The 27,957-nt window shown below is 37.0% G+C and overlaps 1 protein-coding gene and 2 long non-coding RNA genes across 8 annotated transcripts in view; 1 reads left to right on the top strand and 2 right to left on the bottom strand.

Annotated features, from left to right (window-relative positions):
* Positions 1 to 378: 378 nt before the first annotated feature.
* LOC103279117 (sterile alpha motif domain-containing protein 9-like) lies at positions 379 to 12,730 on the bottom strand. 3 transcript variants are annotated; one of them, XR_001730410.2, is made up of 5 exons: positions 12,464 to 12,730; positions 11,848 to 11,912; positions 8,452 to 8,541; positions 8,122 to 8,241; positions 379 to 6,818 (listed from the first exon to the last, which is right to left on the bottom strand). It is a non-coding gene; the product is annotated as a sterile alpha motif domain-containing protein 9-like (long non-coding RNA). The 3 variants fall into 3 exon arrangements; XR_506567.3 differs by having other exon boundaries at positions 8,461 to 8,541; XR_009999847.1 differs by lacking the exon at positions 12,464 to 12,730 and adding an exon at positions 12,026 to 12,091 and having other exon boundaries at positions 8,461 to 8,541.
* Positions 12,051 to 27,910, top strand: LOC134292595 (uncharacterized). The gene is made up of 3 exons (XR_009999850.1): positions 12,051 to 12,173; positions 13,363 to 13,497; positions 24,903 to 27,910. It is a non-coding gene; the product is annotated as an uncharacterized LOC134292595 (long non-coding RNA).
* The window catches only part of hepacam2 (HEPACAM family member 2), a 58,597-nt gene continuing 46,532 nt past the window's right edge, over positions 15,893 to 27,957 (bottom strand). For 2 of the 4 annotated variants that reach the window (XM_062958045.1, XM_003222107.4), the window contains 2 exons: positions 24,878 to 24,987; positions 15,893 to 18,291 (listed from right to left, as the gene is read on the bottom strand). In XM_062958045.1, coding sequence (XP_062814115.1) covers positions 18,282 to 18,291; positions 24,878 to 24,987 — 120 coding nt within the window. In that variant the 3' untranslated portion in view covers positions 15,893 to 18,281. Of the gene's footprint in view, positions 18,292 to 24,873; positions 24,988 to 27,957 lie in introns of those variants that run through there. The other 2 variants (XM_062958046.1, XM_062958044.1) reach the window with 1 other exon arrangement.

Raw genomic sequence — 27,957 nt, 5'->3', positions numbered from 1 at the left:
GAACAAATCAAATTCTTAATACAAGGTATTATCATATAGGACAGCATAGCTCTGGCATTCCTCTCTTGGTCTATTCTAGTTTGGGGCTGATTGTAGGTCAGACATATCTTCCATTTTTCCTTCGGTAGTGTCCAAAGAAAGGTGATGTGTGTCCTTTCTAACAAGTGCTAATTTTTCCTTCATTGATCTCAGAGTCATTGTCCTTTAGGCTCTCTCTTTGACAGGTTCAGATGTATATACCAGCCATCCTATTCACTCAGTTTCTAAGAACATTATTAATCAAAAACCATGACATCAAAATCAAAGTTTGGACAAAGAGCTTCCAGTCACAATTACAGCTAATTGTAAGTTATAGCTGAATAATGAAACTGAATAAAATTTAATGTTGGCAGGTTACAAGTTTATTTAGTTAGTTGCTTTATTTATATGTTATCTTTCCCCCAGATAGGAACCCAAGGCAGGTTACAAAACAGCAAGTTAAAACATACTGTATTTCTTTAATTCGGAGACACACTTTTCCCCATATCAATATCTCTAAAAACAGGATGTATCCTAGAATGGTGAGTGTTTATATATATGCTCCCCATTCCCTGTTGGTACTCCTGATATTACTGTGACTCTTACAATCAATGGTATCTTAGAATAAAAAATATGGATATATTACACAGTACAAAACAACTAAAATCATAGAGTACGTTAAAAAAATAAAAACATACAAAAGTTAAGATGTTTAAAAAGCTTGCAGTGCTTATACATTTTATTTATCTTATTCTTAAATCTAAGTTATTGACAACATTAAAATCAGTCATTAAATTCAAAGGAAGCAAAGTAATATAAACAAACAGAACATAAAACATTTAGGAATGACATTGCTTAGTACCATCATCATAGCACAACAAGCCAACTCATAGAACGATCACCAGCCTTTTCTGAGATATGCCTCAAAGAGCCCAGATTTTGTCAGCACTTAAAAGCTTTCAGTTTGAAGCCAATCAAATTCTTGAATAAGAAGAATATTCTATAAGGACAACAAAAATTCATTTCTAGACACATTTTGTAATTTGGGAGAAATTAATGTTGATTTTTAATGCTGTTAGTATTCAACAAGTTTGTGCATCTACTTTAAAAAGAATTATTTAGATTGGCATTAATATATTCTACTATTTGTACAGTCTTCTGAGGGCTTTAAGTATTAAAACATGGTCTGGGCATATGTTAGTCAAGAAATACATCTAACAATGTAAGAGAAACACACATTTCAAACAGAAACTAGGAAGAGACCCAAACCACAATGGTTCCATTGGATAAAATGAAGAGCTGAGAAGTCACTTTGAGTGGCCACTATTGACCATTATTCTGGCCCTCTTATTTATTGATTAAAATAATAAATGTTCATGTGGAAACAGTTTGCATGACCTATATGGATTGTAAAAAAGCTCATATTTGTCAATGTCTATCAGCTTAACAAAATTAATAAACTGTAAGATTGAAGCTAGCTACAAACTATATGCTACCAATGTATGATGCAGCATATATTGGTACTGCAGAAGAACATTTTAAAAAACCCCAAACCAGTTAAATAATTTCAATGTCATATGCTATCAGTCCTTCAATGGAAAAACCCAAGTAGAAAGACACTCGTTCAATGCTGCGACCACTTTTTAATTGGCCTAGGTAAACAGGTCTTGCTGGAATTTCGATGTATTCATCAGTGCCATAATCCACATTAATTTGATCACCTTCCACTTTGCCAGTCAATCGTAGCAAAAGGCGTTTAACTTCATCTGTTTTCCATATCTCTCCACTCTGCCACTGGGCATTAAGTGTCTCACTTATTTTGGATTTTTTTTCATGCCTAATCTTGGTAGTAACACACTGATCAAGTTTTCCTTTGTGAATGAATTTGTTCAAGTGGCTTCCTTTTCCGAGGTAGAAAAATGCTATCGGTTGCTTGGAACGGCTCATTTTCCAGTACTTGCTGTTAAATGCCTTCTTCAGTGCAGCGAGATACCTTTCCATTTGTTTATAATCTTTATCTAGATAATTTTGCTTTTCAGGCCAAAACAATAAGGAAGCTAAGAAGTATGGTTCTGAGTATCGATGATCAGGACCAATTGACTGTAGAATCACTTTCAGCTGTTCTCTGAGGTCTAGAAAAGAGTGCACCATCTTGGATTTTGGACTGAGACAATGGAGGACAATATTGGCCAAAATAAAATTCAGTTTGTCCCTCTGAATAAATTTGGTGGAGCTCTGAGAAAGCAGATTGTCATACTTTTTCACAATGTCCTCCATTTTGCTTACAGCATTTTCATGGTTGCCAAGATATTCCAGAATTCCAGAAAACTTGTCTGCCTTAGAAACTTCTAAACTCTTCCTGTAATTTTCCATCAGCAACGATGAACTTAATTTTGATTTCTTTAGCCAATCAAAATCAGAGTGGCAAAATATTTCTGCATATTTCTTGAAAAGTTCTTGAATTTTATTCCGTATTTTGAACTCAACAGTTTCCTTTTCTGGATTCTTTGGCTTCAGAAAGATGAAGTAGTTGTCAAAAAAGTCGAATGCATTTTTAAGGTCAACTTGCAACTTACTTAAATAATTTGCATACTTCTTAAGAATCAGGCTATAGTTTTCACAATCTGTACCACTTGTAGCTTTTGGGATATCACAGTTTCCTGAGAAAAACTGTGTGATATGTTTTCTAGAAAGATCATCTTGTTTGTTGAACAAAGGTGTAAATTCAGTAATTTTTATAGCATATAGACCAGTTTCTATTTCTCCTGAATAACCAGATGTATTATACATTTCATACCTTCTCTTGTGTTTCATATTTTGATAAAATTCTCCTTCACTGTCTTTATTTTCAGTTTGTCGTTGAGATTCTTTAAATGCCTCTGAGGCACACTTTGCAAGATTCAACAAATCATCCAGAATTTCCACAGTTATTGTGGGTTTCTCTGTATTTTCTTCAAGCCAGTGCTTTATCATACTTTTAAAAACTTGACCCAAAGTGTCTGATATATATGAGTTATTAGGGGCTCCTTTTTTAGCTCTTCTAGCCCATTCTAATGCACTGTCAAAATTCTTTTCCTTGATGTAGAAATGCCTTGCTAAGGCTTGGCTAATAAATACATTTTTGCTGAATCTGTTAGTCCCCTCCATCAACACACATTCAACTTTGGTGTTTTCTTCTTCTTTTTGAATGGCTTCAATTAATGGGGAAAATAACGTGTCTGTGTCATCTCCATGTTCTCTTCGGTGCCTTGTAAGCAGCATGCTTTGGACATCTTGCTGAAGTTTGTCTTTTCCTATGCCAACCTCATAAAATGAATTCTCTCTTAGCAATAAAAGGGTAATTTCACTTTTAGTCAATTTGTATGTTTGTTTAAATTCTTCCAGACATTGCACAGCAATTAGTGAGTGACTGATGCGCACCGCTTTGTACTGTCCACGCTCTTGCACTTCTGTTTGTATAATAATGTTAGAGCAATTTCCCATCTTGTCATCCAACTTTTCTGGGCCCCAGTAAGTCTTTTTGGTACTTATTCCCAAAAATTCCTCACATTGTGATACTGAGATTGTGGACTCTGTAACATATGAATTAAGAAGTGCCAGAAAAGATATAAGTTGAACTTGCTTACTTGTAACATTTAGACCTTTCAGTGTGTTTTTGACTACATTCTCTATGTATTCTTGATGAAAGTTTTCTTTCATAATCATAAATGAATAAAAATCTTCCGGATGGTCATACTGAGATTCAATTTCTTTCAGTTTTTCCTCAAAAGCTCTTTGTTCTTTCAGAGATAATTTTTGCTTCAAAGCAATACTATTCAGACTGTTGTTCTTTGCACTCTCTTCAGGGTTCTGCGATCTCATACAATTTAAGATGAAGACCAGAGGATTTTCATATATAATTCCATGTTCTGCTATGGCGGATTGGATAGCATGTTGTAGCTGGTAAACATTTTCTTGTTCCTCAAAATCATCCACAAGCAGCAATACTGGCAAATAATCAAACTTGTTTGATGTCCCAGATGTAATTAGGGTGGTCAGTTGTCTTCCAATTTCTAAAAAATCAATTGTTTTGTTTTTTAAAACAGCACACCTGAATTTATTTCTCAGTTCCCAAAGAATATGCATGGCTAAAGTGGTACCACCACAGCCTGGATGATGGTAGAGGTTGATAATTTTTGTAGACGATTGTTTAGAATATGGAGGCCCTGATACAATTAGATCTTCGAGCTTCTCAAATGCATCTCGCTTAATAAAAGAAGAACTGTAGTGTTCAGAAGAGAAATAAAAATTCCACCAAGCCACTTTCCCACCACGATAAAAATGCTCTTCTTGATTTTTTTTAAATTTAGAAAATCGTTTTTCATCTTTTTCAATCTCTGTGTCTTGGCATTCATTTTCACAGAGTATTTCCAGTGCAGCCATGAAGTCTTCATCTTTCTTTAACAGAATGGTAGATGAACCCTCCTTTGACGGCAAAAGTCTTTGAGAAGTTTGGGTCACTGACTTTAACTTTTGGATAGTACCATTCACCATTGGTAAGGTCAAGCCAGATATGCACCTGTCTGCTAGTTTATCTGCGTCAATAAATCTGGCTTGCAGGAGATCCTTCCAGCGGTAATATGTCTGTGTTCCAATACAAATACAAAGCACGTCATCAAGTCCTTTGAGTTCTTGATAAAATGTACACAATGTTTCAATCATGGGATCACCTGGATCTTCCACTTTTGACAGCAATATAAACAGCACCAAAAACTTCCCTCTTTGCATTACATCAGGGTGGGAAAGAAATGAGATCAGTTTCCTGACTTCAGCTGCTCTCTGTTGCTGCCAGACACTTGGGTTCAATGGCTGATATGCTTCACTGTTCAGGTCTGATCTGCCATTGCAGAAAATCCAGCTTGGTTGCTGATAGAGATTCAGTTCCTGAATTGTGTCAGATGCTGAATTTAGGGGTTTCTGGTATTGTTTTGGAAAATGAAGGTTTGCAGCTCTGTTTTCTCTGAATGCTTTGACCACACCACTGCTCACTGACTCTGGATCAAAGTCAAGGACAGCAAATACATTAATTTCTTGTAAGAAGTTAACATGCTGTGTATCATGTGGATGACATTTGTTGGTAACTAAAATATACCAATCATAATAGGAGTTATCTAGCAAGTCTTTGTTGCCTGTGAGTAGACGGACCAGCTTGTGGCCTTCATCCTTTCTCTTCCGTTTTTTTTCTGCATGTTCTTCCTCAGCTTCTTTTCTATTTGCAACTTTTTCCTGCAATTTAGATATAAATGACTTATATTCCTTATTATTATTTTTTATATTTTTAGAAGCAGCACCATCTCTTATGAATAAACCTGGCTCCCATTTTTTGCTTTTAAAATTGTATGTATTTGTAGGAAAAGACTTAGATTGACAACTAGAGGATTTTGGAATGACATCAACCTCGATCACAAAAGTTTCCGATGCAACACCATTTTGATGCAACACTTCCACAAACCTAGGTTTCCTAATGCAATCTTTTGCAACACCAACAGCGTTTACAAAGTACTGATTTATCATCAAGTCAAAATAGTTAATATATTTCTCTTTATTTTGGACTTTCACTCCAATAATTTCCCCATGGGGATTATCCCGTATGCCTAAGTGAATAGTACCATTAGTACGGGAGTTCATGCATGCTGCTGCAAATCTAAAAACCTCATTGCAAAATTTCATTTTTAGATTCTCCTCTGTGGCATTATCTGTGTTTGTAAAGAGCTTAAATTCATGGACTGGATCAATGAGATTTAGTGGCCCAGTTTCAGGTATATGGAGAACATAATGTTCTATGTAACGATGACTGTCGTGAAATTCATCAAAGGGATATGGTAGACATGTTTGCCTAGTGGGAAAGTGATTACTTTCTTGAAGTACAAATTCTGGTGATTCAGTGCATTCTGATCTTGCAAACCCTGTTTGTTTACTAGCAGCATCTGATTTCATTTCATTGTTTGCTTCTATGAGCCTTCCATCTTTGCTTTCATTTGATAGTTTACCATCAAAAATCTCTGTACTGTGTTCTTGCCTGGAAACCATGGTAGATCTTTTAGCTGGATCACCATTCCCTTTCACTGCATGCATTATTTTAATTGCTGGGCCATGGGGCATCCCCATTGCTAGAAGGTCTTCCTTGGTCAAGATCTTCAGAATGGAGCCTGTCACATCCTGATGAAGAAGGATGTTACCATGTTTCTCTTCAAGCTTCAGTTCACTGATTACCCATTGTTTTACATGCTCTTTTGTCCAGTTCTCAATTTTATCATTGAGAGCAAGGCTGTGTTCTTGTTTATAGCTCTTACTTGTGCCTTCACCTGGGTCACCATTACCTTTCAATGAATACATCATTTTAAATGTCAGGCAGCTCAAAATCTGTTTTTCATGACACCAATGGAGCAGCAGGGAGGGACCAAGAAAGGCTATCAAGTAGAGCCACTTGGCCAAAGGTTCTTATGACTGCTGATAACTTCAATGTCTGTAGATCATATGCTACTTAAAGGCATTAGGATTCAAGGTAACAAGAACAGTTGGTTTCTCAGAAATCTGTATTATTTAGGATTCTGTCCTTCCTGGGCAAAACATTAATCTCCATCTTTATGCAATCTTGTTTTCTTATGATCTTTAAAGTGGTGCCTGTTTCATCTTGACAAAAAGAGGAGTTACTATGTTTCTCTTCAATTTTAAAGTAATTGGTCACCGATTATCTTGCAGTTTCTTTTTGTCCAATCTTAGATATTTTAGGTAGATTTTATTGGTTACATCTCTTGGACCTTTAAAGAAAAACAAAAATTAATAATTACAACATTTTAAGGAAATTTCATTTCTATCTAAACCAGAGATTCCCAGCCGTTGGTCCTCCAAGTGTTTTGGATTTTAAGAAACCTAATAGTCAAAATCACTGTCCCATCCCCAGCAGTCACCAAGTACCATTGTTTTTGAAATAGCATGTTTCTCTCCTCAAATGCTTAAGATGATTATATTTGCTCTCTTCTAAAAATAACAATTCTGTAAAGATAAAAAATACAACAGCCCCATAAAAATACTGTTCATAACGATACAGGAAGTCTGTGCTTATCTGACTGGTTAGAGCAGGGGTCCTCAAACTTTTAAAGTAGAGGGCCGGTCCACAATCTTTCAGACTGTGGAGGGGCCGAATTATCATTTGAAAAAAAAACCCAAACAAATTCCTGTGCACATTGCACATGTCTTCTTTGTAGTGCAAAACAACAACAACAATGAAAAAACAATAAAATATTTAAAAATGAAAACAATTGTAACCAACATAAACCTATCAGGATTTCAGTGGGAAGTGTGGGCCTGCTTCTGGCCAATGAGATAGTCCAGTTAATTAGGATTGTTGTTGCTGTGTGCCTTCAAGTCATTTCAGACTTTGGGCGAGCCTAAGTCTAAAATTATTTATTTATTCATTTACTACATTTATTTATTACATTTATATCCTGCCCTTCAAACCCCAAAGGGGACTCACAGCAGCTTTATGTACATACAATATATTATATTATTAGCATAGAACAATATTAGCATTATATATTACTACATTGAACTATACCACTATACTGTAATATTATATGTAATATATAACATATAATTAATATTATTATATGGTATTATTATTAGTATTATATTGTATAACATTATAATATTATTATCAATATTATATGTATATACAATATATTATATTATTAAAAATGATATAAAATATTATATTATATAACTGAGGGCAGGGGCCAGGTAAATGACCTTGGAGGGCCGCATCCGGCCCCCGGGCCTTAGTTTGGGGACCCCTGGGTTAGAGACTGGACCACTGTCAGAAAATAGAATTGATTCAAAAGTGAAACTTAAGAAAATTGCAAATGTAAGGCTAACCACTAGATGGTGCTAGGTCAACTGAAAGACCTCCCCAGCATGCTAAAAAAAGAAACAGTAACGGTCAAAAGTGCAGAACATGGCTATAATTTAGATCTGTTGAAACAGCAGAACTTCCAAAAAGAAGTTTTCAAACAGTGAAGATTGCCTGTATTCATCAAATGCCTCTTTAAATAAAAAAGTACTTACTTGTTTCTGATGGCGCAGCGGGTTAAACTGCTGAGCTGTTGAACTTGCTGACCGAAAGTTCAGTGGTTTGAATCCGGGGAGCAGGGTGAGCTCCCTCTGTTAGCCCCAGCTTCTGTCGACCTAGTAGTTTGAAAATATGCTAATATGAGTAGATCAATAGGTAGCACTCTGGCAGGAATGTAAAAGCGCTCCATGCAGTCATGCCAGCCGCATGACCTTGGAGGTGTCTACGGAAAATGCCAGCTCTTTGGCTTAGAAATAGAGGTGAGCACCAACCCGCAGGGTCAGACACAACTAGACTTAATGTCAGGGGAAAATCTTTACATTTACCTTACTTACTTGCTTATAAAGCGCAGAGGGGTACCAGTCCAGTCTCCCAAGGAAGGTTATTCCACAGCTTTGGAACAGCCACTGATCAACCTAAATGAAGACAAAATTTCAAGCAGAGTTTATTCTACTTTGTAGAAGACCTTTTATCTCAAAGAGAGTTCTATAAAAGAATTCTTGTTAAAACTCAAATCTTGAAGTGCAATTACACAAGCCAACAAAATCAAACTTTTAGTAATAATCAGAAATGAGAGTAGCACAGTTTAAATAAACTTTTATGCTGATTTTAAACATGTCTTTATTTCCCCCCCATCACGTCAACTTTTTAAAATATGATGAATGGTACATTACAACAGACTACTGTACAGTCTGCACATTTCACATCATATTTGTGTAACACATGCCAACAAGTATTTTTCATTAGATGTAGTTTTAGGTCATTGTTAGAGAGTTTTTGGTGCTGAATTCAGATCTTGTGTTTATTTTTTCTCTATCATGTGTAGGTTTTTTTTTTTTTTGCGATGAGGCTAATTGAATAATTAATGCATTTATGCATTGATATCAATAGAATCTAATTGATATCAGTCCGTAAATGCATCAATTATTTGATTAGTCTAATTGCAAAAACTACACGTGATAGAGAAAAAATAAACACAGATATGAATTCAGTGCAAAAAACCGTATAAGAATGGCCTAAAAATATATCTGATGAAAAATACTTGTTGGCTTGTATTATGCTTTATATTTTCTCAAACATGAGGCAAGTATTCAACTGAGATATGTTTCTATGAATTATTGAAGTCTGTTTCATTTAACTACTCTGCAAAATATTTTAGCTTATTCTCCCACTGAGAGGAAGCAACTTAAATGAAGGCCACAATTCCACACAGCATTCATATTGTGTTACATAGTATTTCCTATCTGATAGTTACATTCATAACTATCCTGAGTTGCCAAAATTCAGTTCTATAAGTACAAGAATGCTTTAAGAGTTTACCAGACCGAAGGCAAATATTCAACTAAAATATGTTCCTACGTGTTATAGTGATTTAGGGGGACTGACCCAGCATGGTGGGATTGTAGTTCTCCCCGCATCCAGAGAGTACTGTGACTACGAGTGATGGATCTGGACCAAAGTTGGCACAAAGGCCCCGCATGACTCAAAGAAAATACTGGAGGGGTTTGGGGGAAGTGACCCAGCATGATAAGAGTTGTAGTTCTCCCCACATCTAGAGAGTCCCGTGGTTGCCATCAGTGATGGATCTGGACCAAACTTGGCACAAAAGCTCCCCATGACCAACAAAAAATATTGGAGAGGTTTGGGGGGACTGACTCACCATGATGGGAGTTGTAGTTCTCCCCTCATGCAGAGATCCCTGTGACTGCCACTGATAATGACTCTGAACCAAACTTAGCACACAGGTCCCCATGACCAACAGAAAATACTGGAGAGGTTTTTTTTTTGGGGGGGGGGGGCGACCAGCCCAGCATGATGGCAGCTGTAGTTCTCCTTGTATGCAGAGAGCACTGTGAACTTATTCTTGATGGATCTGGAGCATACTTGGCACACAGATCCCCATAACCAGCAGAAAATACTGGAGGAGTTTGGTGGGGCCAAACTTTAAATACTGGTGGAATTTGGATGGGGGGCAATGACAAGTGATTATGGGGATTGATTATGGGGATTGCAGTTTACCCATATCCTTGACCTGACCATTCATGAAATCCAAAAATAAATAGCATTACAAATTACCAAATACCTAACCTGGGCATCACCAGGTACTTAAGTTAGTCTATCCAATAAAAGTGAAAATATGTATGTATGTTTGTGGGCCATTTTATTGTGCAAAGCAATCTGGTCTTTGCACAATAAATTCCAACATGGAATATGTTCAGATGTGCAAAATGACCTGGGAAAGAGGCAGGGTATACAGTCAATAAAATAAATAAATATAACAAGTACTCTGATAATAACAATATGTAAATTAAAAACTAAAGCCTATAAACATTAACACAGAATTAAAGACAGAAAGGTTAAAATACATAATTAAAACTAAACATCTATTAAACATCTATTAAGCCCCCCACCCTGGCTTGGTCTTAAAAACTTTGTTCCTTAAAAGCATGCCTGAATAAAAAGGTTTCAGCCTGCCACTGAAAGGACAGCAGGGAGGGGGAAATTCTGGTTTCCCTGGGTAGGGGGTTCCAGTTGAGCTAACATCCATTGTTTCATGAGCATGGACTATTGTCTTCCCCAGCCTCAGGAAACTACCGTGATTAGCACCAATTACCTCAATCCCACCCATATTCTTTCCTTCACACACCCCATGAGCAAAACCAGCAACAGCCAGAAAACTGAAAACTGAGCAATGACAATTTATTAAATTTCCCGCCTTGCCTCTGGTTGGCTCAGAGGCAGAAGCAGACTTATGCCTCCTCCAATGAGGCTGCGGATCCTGGACAGCACCCTCCAGGACCAATGGGAAACAAGTGCAGCAATTTTCAATTCTTCTGTACTGCTTCTTCTGTCAAAAGTAATGTAAATGAACCTACGTGTTCACAGTTGAGGTACGTCAGTACTTTTGAGTGCCAGCTCTGCTGATATTCTCTTTGGCCATCAAGAATAAAGACCTCTGCTTTCTCCTTCTACCTAGCCAAAGCTCTCTGGGTTTCCGAACCCATGATTTAGTGGAGCTGAAATCACATAACCCTACCTTGTACTCATTAGAAGAAAGGTGAGGAATAAATAAACAGCTACATACATAAAGCAGTTTTGCTTTGCGCCTTTTGCACCCCTGACAGATGGCTATCCAGTCTCTGTTTAACGGCCTCCAAAGAAGGAGTCTCCACTACACTTCAGGGCAGAGAGTTCCACTGCTGAACAGCTCTCACAGTGAGGAAGTTCTTCCTAATGTTCAGGTGGAATCTCCTTTCCTGTAGTTCCGCGTCCTGGTCTCCAGGGCAGCAGAAAACAAGATTGCTCCCTCCTCCCTATGACTTCCCCTCACATATTTATACATGGTCTCCTCTCAGTCTTCTCTTCTGCAGGCTAAACATGCCCAGCTCTTTAAGCCACTCCTCATAGGACTTGTTCTCCATGCACGCACATACGCACGCACGTACAAAGTATATGATAATAATAAAAAGGAAGGATCTTAGGTAGTTTACACTAAATAAGAAACGTAGTTAAAATTAACAAAATACAAAAGCTAAGTGTGATTAAACAAGAAAAATGTAAACAATTAAAAAATAAGAACAAAAAAATAAATAGAAAATTCAACATATTATTTAGGCTGCACATTTGAACATACATGGGAAATCCATAGTATGCTCCCATTTGTTCGTTTAAGTCAAAGTACACTAGTAAATAGTATCAATAGTATATGACTATATACTCACAGGGTAGATGCATCAGGTTACAGATCTCCACTGTAAAGGAAATTCTGTTTTCCAATAGAATTGTCCTATTGAAAGTAAAAATTACTTATTAATTAGTATTGATTAATTTATGCCTTATAGTTCTACTTGAAATGAACTGTACAAAAATAAAAAGCTAACAAATAAGAGAAGTGGTTACATGAATTTTTGCTGTCACACCCCAGTTCCAGGAAATGAAACTGCTGCTCATCTGAAAAAGGAAACCGAAACTAAAGCATTTTGACTGAGGTATCAGCTCGTCTGAGTGACCATAAACAACACATCTTTAGTGCATTCTCATTTAAAAGGTAAAACTATTATTTCAAAGTTGCTTATTGAATTTTCCAGTCAATACAATTTTGCAAATAACTATTTTGATCCATTGGGGTGGGATGTTATTTAGAAAATGTTTAGTAAATGTTCTCCAGTTTTACGAAAGCAGTTTTTTGTTTCAAACAGGAAAGATAGAGATTTCTTCATAATGGCATTGCAACAGCTAAAACCTTTTAATAGAATTTATACAAAGATAATATGCTTCATGCAAAGGCTGTCACTGCATAAATATAATTTGCCTGCCTTAGGGGAAAATCTCACTTACCAAGACTGTTAGGTTGATTTCTCCTTGATGAAACTGGAATAAAGTTTGTTCAGTCAGAAAAACCAATGAGTTTTGTGCTGGTCCTCTTACTAGTAGCAAGACACAAGCTCATTTGCAGAATAAGTTGGTGACAATCCTTATCATGTGACCTGCATGGGAGGGGCATGGGTGATTTCTTTTTCAAATATCTCCACCTTCTCATTTATAAATGACTAATACGTACTAAAAACAACACATACTACTTGCACTGACTAGTTTGAAAGCTTCTTGAGAAAGATAGAGTACTTTTAAAAATGTAAAAATACTTTTAATATTATTTGTATGTATCTGTGTATAGAGTGCAAAAAATCTAATTCTACACTCTTCAACATTTTACAAATGAAAACTGGCACAAGTGTGGCTGACTTACATCAGACTTTGGTCAAGATGGCATAAGTTATTAACGGATGAGAACAAACAAGCCAGGAGAGGTTGCAGCAGTTTGCTTTTGATAAAGCTTACTGGACAGGGCAAAATTCGGTCCTTCTTCTCCCATCTCCCCTGATTAATTAATTGAATGCAAATTCCTTTTGAACTTGGTTTGCAGAAGATGAAGTAAACTGAGGACAAAGTGGGAAAGTGGTAGGAGGAGAAAGAACCTATGACATTTTAAAAGCAGCCGAAAAGTGGAAGGTCAAAGGAAAAGTGGGACTGTCTCAGTCAAATTGAAGATTATTTAATGATATACATAGGTCTAATTGTAGATCCATGTTCAAGCATTTCGTTGCCAAAGTTCATTCATGATATCTGACAGGAAATGTTAGTTCTCAAAATGAGATAGTTTTCTCTTATAAAAATGAGTTCTTAGTAGAGATGTGTGCAGTATTTGTTTCATCTGTTTCATTTGTCTATTCATTTAGTATCGTCCATCTGGATGCACAAAACGAAGGATGCCATTTTTGGACTAAACAAAAGGCGTCACGAAAGAGAAAGCTGCATGATCATCGTGCTTGCTTTAGTTTTCCTTTTGTTTTGGGCCGCGTAACAATAAGCAGGTACTGGCAGAGGTCTGCTTTCCCATTACAGCTGATGTGTACCAATGAGTGTTAATAATAATATTAATATTAATAACAATAGTTACCCTGGGACCCTAAGCTGAGTCTGAGAGGTCTGCTTCCCCACGACAGCTGATGTGTAACAATGAGTGTGAATAATAATATTAATATTAATAACAATAGTTACTCTGGGACCCTACGTTGAGTCTGAGAGAGGTCTGCTTCCCCATGACAGCTGATGTGTGCCAATGGGTGTTAATAATATTATTATTAATAACAATAGTACTCTGGGGAAGACCCAAACGTTTTAAAATTTGGTGGCCTAAAAGGGGTTGAAGTGCCCTCAGTGTGTGGTGATTTTCACCCCTCTAGCCCAAAAACTGAGTGGGGTGGGGGGGGGGGATCCGCTGCCAATTTTTTTCGGACGTGAGACAAAAATTCTATTCGCATAGATGCCCCATTTTTGGAAACAAGGATGAAAACGAAACTGAGACAAAATGAATGAAGCAAAACAAAATGAAGAGCGATTCCATACAAATACACACCACTAGTTCATAGTATTTGGTAGAAAGGCTGTTGTTGACTGCCTTTTTAAATGGTAAACCCTGAAGGCCACAATGCCAGCTGGACTAGATTAAAATTATTTCAGTTATAGACATAAGCTAGAATTGATGCCATGATCTTAGCAAGATCATGGATTGGATACCATCTCAGATGGTGAGGAAACTGTTAAGTATTACAGGAGATGCTGTGTCCAAGCAGTACTGGAAAGTCAGAGACCTGTGAATCTGAAAAGACCAAAGATGACCAAGTCTGGAAACCCCAGGATCCAGACTATCGCCAATGATCTAAACCTAGCTCCAGCACAGGGACACTGCATTCAAGCATTCCATGAATCCTGAAACTAGTATTTGGCTAGGACAGGTCTAGTGTAGCCCAAGAGCGATACAATACTTCAGGGGACTTTCATCATATTAGAGCTTACTTGGAGCTTCCCAGGTATTGCAACATCTGCTCCCACCTTACTGCCTTACATTTCCTCAATGATTTGTGCATCGTGAGCGTTTGCTTCTTCTTACGAGCCACTGTCAGGAATATACAAATGGAAGAAATAGTCCCTCTGTCCACCTGTTCTCCAGGATAAATGTCTGGTGCACCTTCTAGAGCCCCCCCCCCCCCCCCGAGGATTGATGTTTATTTTCCCACTTTCTAAGTGTAATGCCAAACCTGAAAACTCTCCTGATGACCAAATTAAAACTGATAGTTCATCTTCCTTTGAGCTGCTCCATATATAGTATGATCATATTCCTTCCTGAGTTGTTATATTGGGAAGTATGGTGCAACCTTTCGATGACACACCAAAGGCAGAAAGAGGGCCTGCCTCAGTCCAGGAATATGCCACACCTTTTCTCCTATGAGCAGTAAATCCAATTGGAATAAGACTTCCCTTGGAAAGCCTGAAGGATGAGATTCTCTATAAACTAGCTGAGGTTACATAACTCAAGAATCTGATTAATACATATCTCCTGTTCTAAGAATTCCTCTCTGTTCTAAGGATTCCTCTCCTACAGGATGCTGTTCATGAAAAACATAACCAGAAGTAGCTCAGGCTTTATCTGCAAATAGTTACCATCCATAGCTACCTGTCATCAGCTCAAGTGATCTATCGAATGAAGCAATCATTTGAGCAATATCTCTGCTGGCTACAGACAATTTACGTGTAATAATGTGGTCTCTTATTCAACTTTTCTTGTTTTGTTGAAAGCAAAGAGGCATCATTGCTTGTATAAAGTAATTGGAGAGGAATGCATAGGTAATTGCTGATAAATGTTTCACCCCTCTGAATGCAGTGACCATACATTATAGTAGGCTGTCTATCTTTGTGGAGACTAGGGGTCCCTAAGCAAACACCTCTATGGGAACCCCTAGGTCCTCTGGCTCAATTCTATAGTGAACTTCTGGTATACCATAAAGTTGACATGAAAGACCAATAGATTTCTGTGAGAACATATTAATCAAATTGCAAATAATGAAATCTGCAAATATGAAGGGCTGACTGTACTGCAATCTGGTACCATTTGCTATATTCTATTTCCTGTAGAGGAAATATGATAAAGGGCGTAGAATGCACTGCAGAAACAAAATAAAAGAAACTGAAAGCATTTTGCTTACAACAAAGGTAATGACAGGACTTCTTAATCACCAAAAGACTTATCTAGAAAATAGAAATCAGCTTGCAGGTACAAACTTGGCTCAATAGAATAAACAGTTTTGTATGTGTGCCTTCATCCATAAATTGGAAATCTCTTCACAGATTAATGAACCAACATCTTGAGGTCAAAAACAGATAAAATACAAAAATACTGTTGGATTAAAAACAATTTTACACTACACCCCAAATTAATCACATTTATTACATACATTCACAATGTAACATGCTGAATTAACTACATGCTGCATGTCAGAACAATAGTGTACATCACGATAGTTTGTCATCACAAAATTCAGTAAAAGTTTTCACCAAAATCCATTCAGTTTATTTTTCATTTACAGAATTTTGGGGGGTGGGGGATTTTTCTTCTTCATGAAGATATATTGCACATTTAACTAAATTACTCCTTAACAACTGGATTTCCCCCCTCCCCATAGCCATCTACTGTATAAAGTATGGGTGGGAATCATGTAGCCTTTCAGATATTGTGCTGTAACTCCCAGCTTCTTCGCCATTGTCTATTCTGGTTAAAGCTGCTGGGAACTGCAGTTCAGCAATGTTTGGGGCACTCTACAATTGTGACATCAGTCCACCGTTTTCCCATTGATTATATGTGCTTAAAGCTGCTAAAAGGAGATCGGAGTACATAGATCAGATTGGGGTGCAGTGTAGGGGTGATGAGGATAGTTGATGCATACATCTATGGCTAAGCTACTTTGGCACCAAGCTGGCAAATACCTGTATATTTTTATTTTATTTTAAGTGTACCAGATGTATGTTGTATTTCATGTTTGTATTGTCTGTGCTTGATAAGGCCAACTGGCTAATCAATAAATTGTTGTTGTTGTTGTTGTTGATTATATGTGAGAATACTTGAGCTTCTGGATTGTATAATAATCTACTTTTGGGATGAGGCAAAAGATAAAACAATTGGTCTAACTGTTAAAAACTCATATTTTTGTCTTTTTTCATGATTTTTTGTCTTAAGATGGCAATGTTGAAATACCAGGGCATGGGAACTAGAGAACTGGAATAGAATGGTGGGGCAAAAGAACAATTTAGAGACTTTAATCCTAAACTATTATCTACGCAAATTTATTGCGAATTCCATGTGTGCCTGAAATCTTAGTCCTTCTACTGGGGTTCTGGAAGTAGGAAGAAAAATTCAAGTTGTGCAGAGGGCTGTAAGAGATAATTGTGGCATATTCTTGATTTGTGAAGAGAAAAGGGGAACTGGATGTTTAGCAGGTAACTTAATTGAAGGGAAATTGATCTGAGAGATCTGTATGTGAAATTAGGTTTTATATGATCCAAGTGTAATATTGAATAAACAATATTGAACTGAATGGGATTAAATTGAGTTCATATCTAGGTGGGGCAGCAGTATTTGGCAGTCTTTAGTATGAATTGAATGTTTTATTTGTTATTTATTTAAATTAATCAGTTTAGAATTTTGAATTCATTCACCCTCATGGTTGACATAAATACGAGGATGTTCATGCAATTAATAATGAATAATTGCAGTACTATTTTGTTTAAAGTGAAGAGCAGCCAAGAAGCTCTTCTACCAGAGACAGACTGGAACTATGGAAGGGCAGTTTTATAATCTTCTCCGGAGATCATGAGCCTAATCCAGTTTGGGAAAAGGGAAGTTTATGACTTCTCTGTATCCAATACACAAAAATTAATCATTGTATGGATTATTGTTTGTTTCAGTTTGGTCCCTTAGATGGAGCCCTGTCTTCCTCTAATGCAGCATTTTATTTGCTTTGAAGAAATTTACAAGTAGGGCATAACAGGAGGAATGCTCTCCTGATATCCATTCAAATCATCTAGTTTTCAGAGCCCAGGAGAATTATTTAGCAAAGATGGCCAGAATTATAGTGCAGTTGAGCAGCTCTGGATAATTAAAGGTGATAGTTTGGAAATGGCTGAGAATGGGACAAACACTCATTAGAGGCACAATATTCACTGTTGTGCAGATGTCACATAAAGAGACACTATATACATGTATTTATAAAAGTATATGTAATACAGAGGTTGAAAAATAAGAAGCACAGTGATTCTTGCATACATTGTTTCAAGGTTGCAATCTTGCATTTTAAAATCTAGGTTAATTTTAGAAAAAGTAAGGATTTACCCACAAAAATATACTGCATTTATTATGTTGCTATTTTTATGGCGATTTTGCTTTCCTAACAGTACAGCCTGATGTATGATTTGAAGGCAGATTAGTCTCAATTAGAAAAAAAATCAGAACAACCAACCAACCACAGGAGATCTCTTTCAGCTGGGCTGAGATGCTTAGAATAAAATGAGACACCAACCAACTTTTTGGCTCTGCTTGTTGGAAATGTTGTTTTTACAGTCCAACCTATAGAGGTGTGTCACAGTTCAAACAAAGTCACTATAGAAACATTAGGAATGCAGAAACAAAGGTTTTTGCTTGTTAAACCTGAGGTGGCAGTTTCATTTCAAGTGGCAGCTTGGTCCTTTCCCTTACGGGCAGTTCTTGCTTCTCCTGTCTGCATTTCGGAGACAGATTTCTTTATCATTGTTCTTACTTCTTTTTTCATGTACCACTAGGGAGAAAATATAATTAGTTATATTTCCTTTCTTTTTTTGGGAGAGTTTGCAGGGCTTTTAAACTTTCTTTCCTGAATGTAGTAAGAAACTCCAGAGATATAGCCAGATTTGTTATAACCAGGACAATAACATGATGTATTTACCTTTCACAGTACATTTGGTTGTCTTTCCTGAAAATAAGTCCTCTCATTGTAACACTGAAAACCGCTGAGGGCCAGTGGGTATAGTACAGTACAGTAGACGATTAAATGTAATGATCGAATAGAGATGACTCAAGACCAATGAATATGATATTTTTTTCTTATTACAATGCCTGGCTTCCTAATAAAGTGTAAACAGGTATTGGAAAAAAAACCCTGCTTTTTGGACCACAAGTCATTCATCAACATGGCTAGTAAGCATACTAGTAACTGAATTGTGGAAGATATTATTTTTAAAAAAAATTAAAGTTCTGAATGCAAAATACACCTCTTCAAACAGCCCTGCACACACTTTTTTTCCTTACAGCCAGTCCTCAAGTTACGAACAAGATAGGTTCTGTATGTTTGGGAACAGATACATTTTTTTCACCATAACACACACACACACACACACACACACATATATATACTAGCTGTGCCCGGCCATGTGTTGCTGTGGCGAAGTATGGTGGTATGGGAAATATTGAGGAATTGGTGGTAGTTAAGGTAAAGGGTAAACGTTTTCCCCTGACGTTAAGTCCAGTCATGTCTGACTCAGGGGGTTGGTGCTCATCTCCATTTCTAAGCTGAAGAGCCAGCGTTGTCCGTAGACTCCTCCAAGGTCATGTGGCATGACTGTATGGAGCGGCGTTACCTTCCCACCGGAGCAGTACTTATTGATGCACTCACATTTACATGTTTTTGAACTTCTGGGTTGGCAGAAGCTGGGGCTAAGAGTGGGGGCTCTCTCCGCTCCCCCCGATTCAAACCTGCGTCCTTTCCGTCCAGAAGTTCAGCAGCTCAGCGCTTTAACATGCTGCGCCATCAGGGGATATTATTTCCTAAAGGTTGTGAATATACAATATTTCTGATTGGGTTTTTTTTGTCTGTTGGAGGCAAGCATGAATGCTGCAATTAGGAAAAATGATTAGGATGTAATGGCCTTGCAGCTTTAAAGCCTGGCTGTTTCCTCCCTGAGTGAATTTTTTGTTGGGAGGTGTTAGCTGGCCCTGATTGTTTCCTGTCTGGAATTCCCTTGTTTTCAGAGTGGTGTTGTGATATTTTATGCGCTTCTACTGTCTGTGGCCCTGAGAAAACAGAGGATTTTCCAGACTTTGATGATGGGAATACTTTGTTGGGATGTGTTAGCTGGCCCTGATTGTTTCCTGTGTGGAATTCCCCTGTTTTCAGAGTATTGTTCTTTATTTAGTGTTCTGATTTTAGAGATTGTATTGTTCTGTTTTATTATACCACATTAATTTTTATATATTCTGATTTTAGTGTTTTTGAATACTTGGAGCCAGATTGTATTCATTTTCACGGTTGACCGCAACACAATAATAATAATAATAATAATAATAATAATGATGATGATAGTAATAATAATGACTTTGGTAAAACACAGTGCTTCACTCCCTTCTCAGCTTCCTTTCTGGAAGAATCCTTTCTTGGGAGGTGTTAGCTAGCCCTGATTGTTTCCTTTGGGGAATTTCCAATTTCCTTCTTTCAGACGGTTGGTCTTTATTTACTGTCCTGGTTTTAGAGATTATATTGTTCTGCATTATTCTATCGCAGTAATTATTTCATATTAAAGTAGAATCTCACTTATCCAACATTTGCTTATACAATGTTCTGGATTATCCAATGCAGCCTGCCTTTTCATAATCAATGTTTTTGTAGTCAGTGTTTTAAATTCATTGTGGTATTTTAGTGGTAAATTTGTAAATACAGTACAGTAGAGTCTCACTTATCCAAGATAAACGGGCCGGCAGAATGTTGGAAAAGCGAATATGTTGGATAATAAGGAGGCATTAAGGAAAAGCCTATTAAACACCAAATTAGGTTATGATTTTACAAATTAAGCACCAAAACATCATGTTAGACAACAAATTTGGCAGAAAAAGTGGTTCTATACGCAGTAATGTTATGTAGTAATTACTGTATTTATGAATTTAGCACCGAAATATCACGATATATTGAAACCATTGACTACAAAAATGCGTTGGATAATCCAGAATGTTGGATAAGCGAGTGTTGGATAAGTGAGACTCTACTGTAATTACTACATAGCATTACTGCGCATGGAACTACTTTTTCTGTCAAATTTGTTGTATAATATGATGTTTTGGTGTTTAATTTGTATGACGATTACCTAATTTGATGTTTAATCGGTTTTTCCTGAATCCCTTCTTATTATCCAACATATTCACTTATCCTGCCGGCCTGTTTATGTTGGATAAGTGAGACTCTACTGTATATTGATAATCTTATATTATCTGCTTAGAACTGGATTATATGAGGCCCCTTCTTCACAGCTGTATAAAATGCACACTGAAGTGGATTATATGGTAGTATGGAGTCAAGATAATCCAGTGCAAAGCAGATAATATAAGATTATAAATGGGTTATATAGCTGTGTAGAAGGGCCTTGAGTCTACACTGCCATATAATCCAGTGCAAATTAGATAATCTGTGGAAGAAGCCTAAGTGAGGCCTAAATCTGCCTGTCCCCTAACTGAACCCTGGCTGTCCCTTCGCTGAGTTGGTTGCTAGGAGACGAAGTGGGCAGAGATTAGCCCTCTAAACTGGCAGCAATTGGTTAAAAACAATTATTGCTCTCTAATTAGGACTTTATTTTTCTTTTCTTTTTTATATCTAATATTTTTATTGTGTTATTTGCAAGCAATCTGTATATTCATGTCAACAAATATGTTCTTTTTTCCCAATGAATAAAACCACATCAATATACCCATCACCTAGAAAATGTGTAAAGAAAAACTAACCAAAGCAATATTAAAGGAAGGGAGAAAAAGAGAAAAAAAAAAGGAGGGGAGGGGGAGAAGAGTAGTTCAACAGATGCTATATTTCCCCTATAACTTCCAGAGCTCTAGATGTGGTCTTTGTTGTTCTCTTTATTCATACCTTTAAAATTTGTAAGTAAAAAAAAACATTTACTACCTATATTTTATGTTGTGATCCCAGAGAGTTTCGTTAGTCTAGTTTTATGTAAAAAATTATTTTTCTCTTTTGTAAATAATCTATCATAGGTTTCCAGTCCGTTTTATTTTTAAAGTTTCTATCCTGAGCTAGTTTTTGAGTTAATAGATCCATATTCATTATGTCCAGCACTTTGTTAATCCATTTCTCGCTACTTGGTACTTCTTCTAGTTTCCATACTTGTGCTAGCACTATTCTTGCAGCTGTGGTCAGGAAGAATATAAGTCTATCAATGTTCTTATCCATTTGTGGGTCAGATATTCCCAGTAAAAAGTATTCTGGTTTAAAATCAATTTTTTTTTGTATTATGTTTGTAATTATTATATATATCTCGTACCAGAATTTTTTGATCTTTTTACATTCCCACCATATGTGTAGGAAAGTGCCCGTGTGCTTCCCACATTTCCAACAACATTCGTTATTTTTTCCTCTGGTGTATTTAGCCAATCTGTTTGGTGTTAGATACCACATATAAAACATTTTATACCAATTTTCCCTAATTTCATTAGCGTAGGCCCACTTCAATTTTTTTGACCATAATTCTTCCCATTGATTCATATATATTGTATGTCCAACTGCTCTAGCCCATTTTATCATAACTTCTTTTATTTGATCTTCCTCTAGCGCCCAGGTAAGTAATTGTTTATATAATATTCTTATTAATTTGCTATTCAATTTCAAAATTTTGTCCCATAGTTTTTCTGCTGTTTCGAATCCCTTCTCCTTGTCTTCTTTATATTCTTCTTTAATCTGCCAATATTGAAGCCAATTCATTTTTGGATCTAGTTTTTTTAATTCTTCGTATACTTTTAGTTTTATCTCTTGATCAGTGGTTATTAATAGTTGTTTATATGTAAACCACTGTTCAGCCAGAGATTCTCTTCTGTGGTTTGCTTCTGTAGGGGAGAACCACATAGGAGTTTTAGTGTGGAATCTATTTTTATATTTGTCCCAAACTTTAATTAATGCAGCCCTTATAAAATGGGTTTTGAAGTTCTTTTCTATTTTTATCTTATCTTTCCATAAATAACTATGCCACCCTCTTCTCAAATCTTCTCCCTCTAGAGTCAGAATTTTTTTCTTTTCTAGTGTGGCCCAATCCCTCACCCAGGTCAATGCCGCTGCTTCATAGTACAGTTCTAGGTCAGGAAGGCCTAGTCCGCCTCTTTTTCTATCATCTTTTAAGTTTGAGATTTTTATTCTAGCTTTTTTGTTGTTCCAAACAAACCTTTTGATGTCCTTCTCCCACATTGTGAAAATCTTCCTTGTTCTTATTATTGGTATTGTTTGAAATAAATATAGCATTTCTGGGAGGATATTCATCTTAACAACAGCTATTCTTCCCAGCAGAGACAAGTTTAGGTTATTCCATCTTTTCATTTTATTTTTTATTCCCGTCCATTTTTTTTTCATAATTATTTTTTAGTAACTGTGCGTTACTTGTAGTAATCTCTACTCCTAAATATTTTACCTTTCTAACAATTTTTACTCCCATCTGTATTTCCAATTCCTCTTTCTTCTTCGCTGAGATGTTTTTGGTTAACATTTTTGTCTTTTCTTTGTTAATTTTGAATCCTGCTACCTCACCGAATGTTGTTATTTCTTCCCACCATTTGGGCCATTGATTTACTGGGTCTTTTTGTTGTATCAACCCTGAGGCGTGGATGATGGGTTGTGTTGTCAAATTTCGAGGTTGGGGGGGGGGGGGGCTGTAGTTTTGTTGTTTTGTGGGTCGCCGTGATGCCATCACTCATTTATATATATAGATATATAGGCATTGGCTAGCATAGGGAGGAGTTAATAGTGTTTGCTTGACTATCTGTACCTTTGTTTAGAATATTCAATCTCTGGGTTGCTGTGAGTTTTCCGGGCTGCATGGCCATATTCCAGAAGCATTTTCTCCTGATTTTTGCCCACATTTATGGCAGGCATCCTCAGAGATTGTGAGGTCTGTTGGAAATTAGATGAAATTCCATCTCACTTCCCGTCCCTGTGATAATTGGATTGTGAACAATTTAGCTTGTTGTGGAAACAAGGATTGTTGATAAAGCTTCAGTTGAGGCACCTTGTCCTCATAATAACTCTTTCAGGAGTAAATTTCCCTTCCCATAGGTAGATTTCTGTCACTTCCTGTTGTCTCACCCCCGTTCTTAACTATGAATCGTTTGTAAGTCAGATGTTTGTAATGCAGGGACTGCTTGTATATTCAAAATTGCTTATACCTGTACGTATATTTTTGTAAAATATATACGTTTTGGTATGTTTTAACCTTGTGAATTGCCATTCAAACTGCAGAGTTAAGCAGAGTTTCTTTTTATGTTTTGTCTTTTAATAAGTGGGGTTGAGGCGCAGCCCTGTAGGGAAGAATAGAGTCTCCCCATTCTCTTATAGAGAGTTTTGAACTATAGTCAGCCTTCACATTTGAAGGGTTGACTTGTGCAAATTTGATTATTCGTTGATTTGATTAAAATATTCTCTCTAGGAATCTCTAGGTCCATCAGTGCGATTCTATGGTCAGTCTCCACTGGAAGTTGAGCATAGAGTTTTACTGGAGAACCTGGACAGTCCTAGATAAGTTCTTTTTCATTTGCAGTTTTTCACTTTTGTGGGGATGCTATGCCCAAGAGCTCACCAGTGAATGTGAAGTGCTGACTGTATTTCCAAAAAGCCTTTTAAGTGGAAATCCTAAGACAATTTATGAGTATTATTTATTTAAAACATTTATATTCCGCCCTTCTCACCCTGAAAGGGACTCAGGGCAAAGCACAACATATATACGGCAAACATTCAGTGCCGGAACATAAAATAAACTATAAATATACATAAACGCTAAAAACAATTATCTCCAGTTTAAAATCAGTTGTTTAAAACCATCTCAGATCAGCCATAAACATACCTGCCAGTGTTTCTCAAACTATCTTACGTGGGAGACTAGTAAGGTTTTCCATGCTGTTTAAGGGATCAACCCCAAATTTGGGCCTATTGAGTACAACTGTTTATTTCTTTCCTGGAGGCTTACCATGACTTCAGCAAACAGCTCTTGAGCCAGCTCTAGTTCATGAACTATTACTTTCTGTAACACTCTTACAGACTGTCTCATGCAGTCTCTTGCATGAGACAGGAAACAGAAAGCTAAGGCTTGCCCAACTAAAGGAAAAGAAAGCTAAGGCTTGCCCACTTTCCACTTGATCTCTTCTGTTCCACCTCTCTTCTGTCATTAAGTGTTCTATCTTAAGGTTCAGTTGAAATGTACTTTAACCCAAATCCATTAAATATGTGCCCTCTGGAATAGCAGAACATGAGACTTTGCCAACCCTTCAGGTGTCTGAAGAGTAGTATCCTGTCCCTCTTCAATCTTCTGCAGGCCAGAGCAACATGACTGATAGATAGCTTTTGGTCAACTTACTCTTGGTGTTCTTGTTGCTGTTCAGGAATATGCCGAACAACTTCATAAATTGTACCATGGAAATCACGCCCTTGGATAACATCAGAACCAGAAACAGATCGACTTGACATCTGAAAGAGAAAGAAAAATATCCCATTCTCTGAGCACAACAAGCAACACTTGAAGAGGAGCCTAAAACAGACCTAAATTAGTGAAGCTCAGTGCATGTCCAATGATCTGATGTTGGGGACTGGAGACCCACATTCCAATCCTTGCTCACTGATGTTCATGGGGTGATCTCAAACCATTCAGTTTCCCAACATAATTGATTTCATAGGGTAGTGCTGAAAGTTAAAATGAGTGGGGGTAGGGTGTACAGTGTTCCCTCATTTATCGCTGGGGTTACGTTCCAGGACCCCCCCCCCCCGTAATAAGTGAAAATCTGTGAAGTAGGGACACTATATTTATTTTAATATTTATACATTATTTTAGTAGTTATACACTATTTTAAGTCTTTATCAAACAATCGTGTATTGATAAATCGCCTCCTTCTCCTCCTGTTGCCGCTTGGGCTCCTTTTCTCTCCCATTGGCTTCTCCGTCCTCTCTTTCTTAGGCTGTAAATTGTAATTTTTTATTAATTATAATAGTCTTTTAGAGTTTATTGAAAAACCGTGAAACAGCGAATCTGCAAAAAGTGAACCGCAAAGTAGTGAGGGAACACTGTATATAATTTTTACTGAAGGGAGGGTTTGGTATACTGTATAAGATAGAAATCTAAAAATATCTGTTTCTTCCCTTTAGAAATGGCAAGTGCTTTTTCATTGTAGCCAAAGTATATATCACATAAGAAACCAGCATGGCGTTCAGATATTGCCCTAGATGTTTATTTATTTATTATTTATTTACAACATTTATACTCCGCCCTTCTCACCCGAGAGGACTCAGGGCGGCTTACAAAAATTGGCAAAATTTAATGCCCAAAATGCAATAAAAAAACAAAACAATATAAACAGATCCATTAAAACATTGTTAAAACACATTATAAAAACCTTAAAAACCTAGATACCCAAGAGCTTGCCCACTTTTTCTTGCAGCAAAGTTTTATGATCTGTATATATCATATTATGACATGCCAATGTGAAATGAAGTCCATTAGATTTAAGAAGTGATTAACACATGAATGAAGAACAAGGAACAGTGAAAAGAAGATAAAGATTTCTTTCCTCATGCCTAGTTTAGACCCTAATCTTTTTTTAAAGTGAAGACAGAGATCCTTTGGCTGGGCCGTCCGAGTGGGAGGGAGATCCAGCTGCCTACCCTGGATGGCGAGACTATGTCCGTCATCTTCTGTAAAAAGTCTTGGTGTCTTATTGGACTCTCTGCTCACAATGGAGGACCAGGTCTCTGCTGTGAGCAGATCAATGTTTTTCCATCTACGTCAGGCTAGGCGACTGGCTCCCTACCTATCTAGGAATGACCTGGCTACAGTGATCCAGGCGACGGTCATCTCGAGGCTCGACTACTGTAATGCCCTCTACATTGGCCTTCCTCTGTCAGTGATCCAGAAACTGAAGCTGGTGCAAAATGCGGCGGCTTGTCTTCTCGCCGGGGTGCCGTATCACCCCAATTCTACAACAGCTGCACTGGCTACCGATTGAGTACTGGATTACTTTCAAGATACTGGTACTAACCTTTAAGGCCTTACATGGTTTGGGGCTGGCATACCTGAGGGCCCGCTTATCCCCCTACCAACCCCAGAGATTACTTCGGTCCGAAGACCAAAATTTGCTTGAAGTCCCTAACATACGGACTTATCATTTGTCTTCTACTAGGCAGAGAGCCTAGTAGTAGTAGATTGTAGCCCCTCATTTATGGAATGCCTTGCCAGTTGAAACTCGAATTATCCGAGACCTACTTGCCTTTCGGAAAGCCTGCAAAACCTTGCTCTTCCGACAAGCTTTCGATGGGTGAAAAACTCGGGGCTATGTCTATTTTTATTGTTGTTTTTATTGTTTTTATTGTGATTTTAAAGCTAAGTGTATTGTTTTAATCTATTTCTGTAAACCGCTCCGAGCCAAACTGGGAGTAGCAGTATACAAGTCTAATAAATAAATAAATAAATAAATAAATAAATAAATAAATAAAATACTTTTGATCAATATACATCAAAGCACTCCTTATTTATTAATTTGTTTGTCCTAGCTTTCCCTGCAGAAACACTCAGGGCAGCATGATTTTTTCTCCCCTTCCATTTTACCTTTACAACAATTCTATCTACTGGATAAGTACAAAGAGTATGACCACCCTACAATCACACAATGTGCTCCATAGCTGTACTCATTATTGTGGTGGATTTCACAAATGGGTTGTAAGTTATGTCCTAGATTTGATATTTTACACCATCTATAATTAGAGATCACAGGATTGGAGAAGAACTTTTGAATTATTGGGGAGAAAGGACTTCTGTTTACTCTCAAGCTCAACTGAAGTATTCACACTATCCCAGCAGTAATGCATTGTTGAAGGCTACTCCTATTAATAAATATGGAATTTTGGAGCAGTGTAGTTTTGGATGAATAATTTAACCTATTAGACTTACAAAAGGGACATTACCTAATTATAAAAGTGCTAAGCTGATTCATTTATAAGGATCAAGTTAAGTCCCTGCATTTTTGAACTCTCCTTGGCTTTTGCAGACTGTTATGAAGAGTTACCTGTACTTCAACATTTTTCACTCCTCAAAGCGCTGGCAAAACACCACACTGGTATTATATTTGCCCCTTCATCATGGTGGTTTTATATTGGAATGTTGCAATGTAACTTTGGCTGTAATAACTCAAAGTTCTCTATATTTAGAAAGTGGTTATGTCATCAGGAATGAAGAAGTACCACCAAAAGAGAACAGGAAACAGCCACATTTAGTTTTAGAAAAACTAAGTATTTTCCTTCTTTGCATTTGTTGTTTATTTGCTGGAAACCTTTAAGCTTTAGGACCAACTCTGTTTAATAACATTGTTCTATAGAATAGCTGTAAAAAGATGCGAAGACAGCAGTGACTCATCAAGTATCTCCAGAGAGACTGTATTTTAATTATACAAG

Source organism: Anolis carolinensis, chromosome 6 (genome assembly GCF_035594765.1).
Source record: "Anolis carolinensis isolate JA03-04 chromosome 6, rAnoCar3.1.pri, whole genome shotgun sequence".
Classification (NCBI taxonomy): domain Eukaryota; kingdom Metazoa; phylum Chordata; class Lepidosauria; order Squamata; family Dactyloidae; genus Anolis; species Anolis carolinensis.
This window is presented reverse-complemented; position numbering and strand designations above follow the sequence as displayed.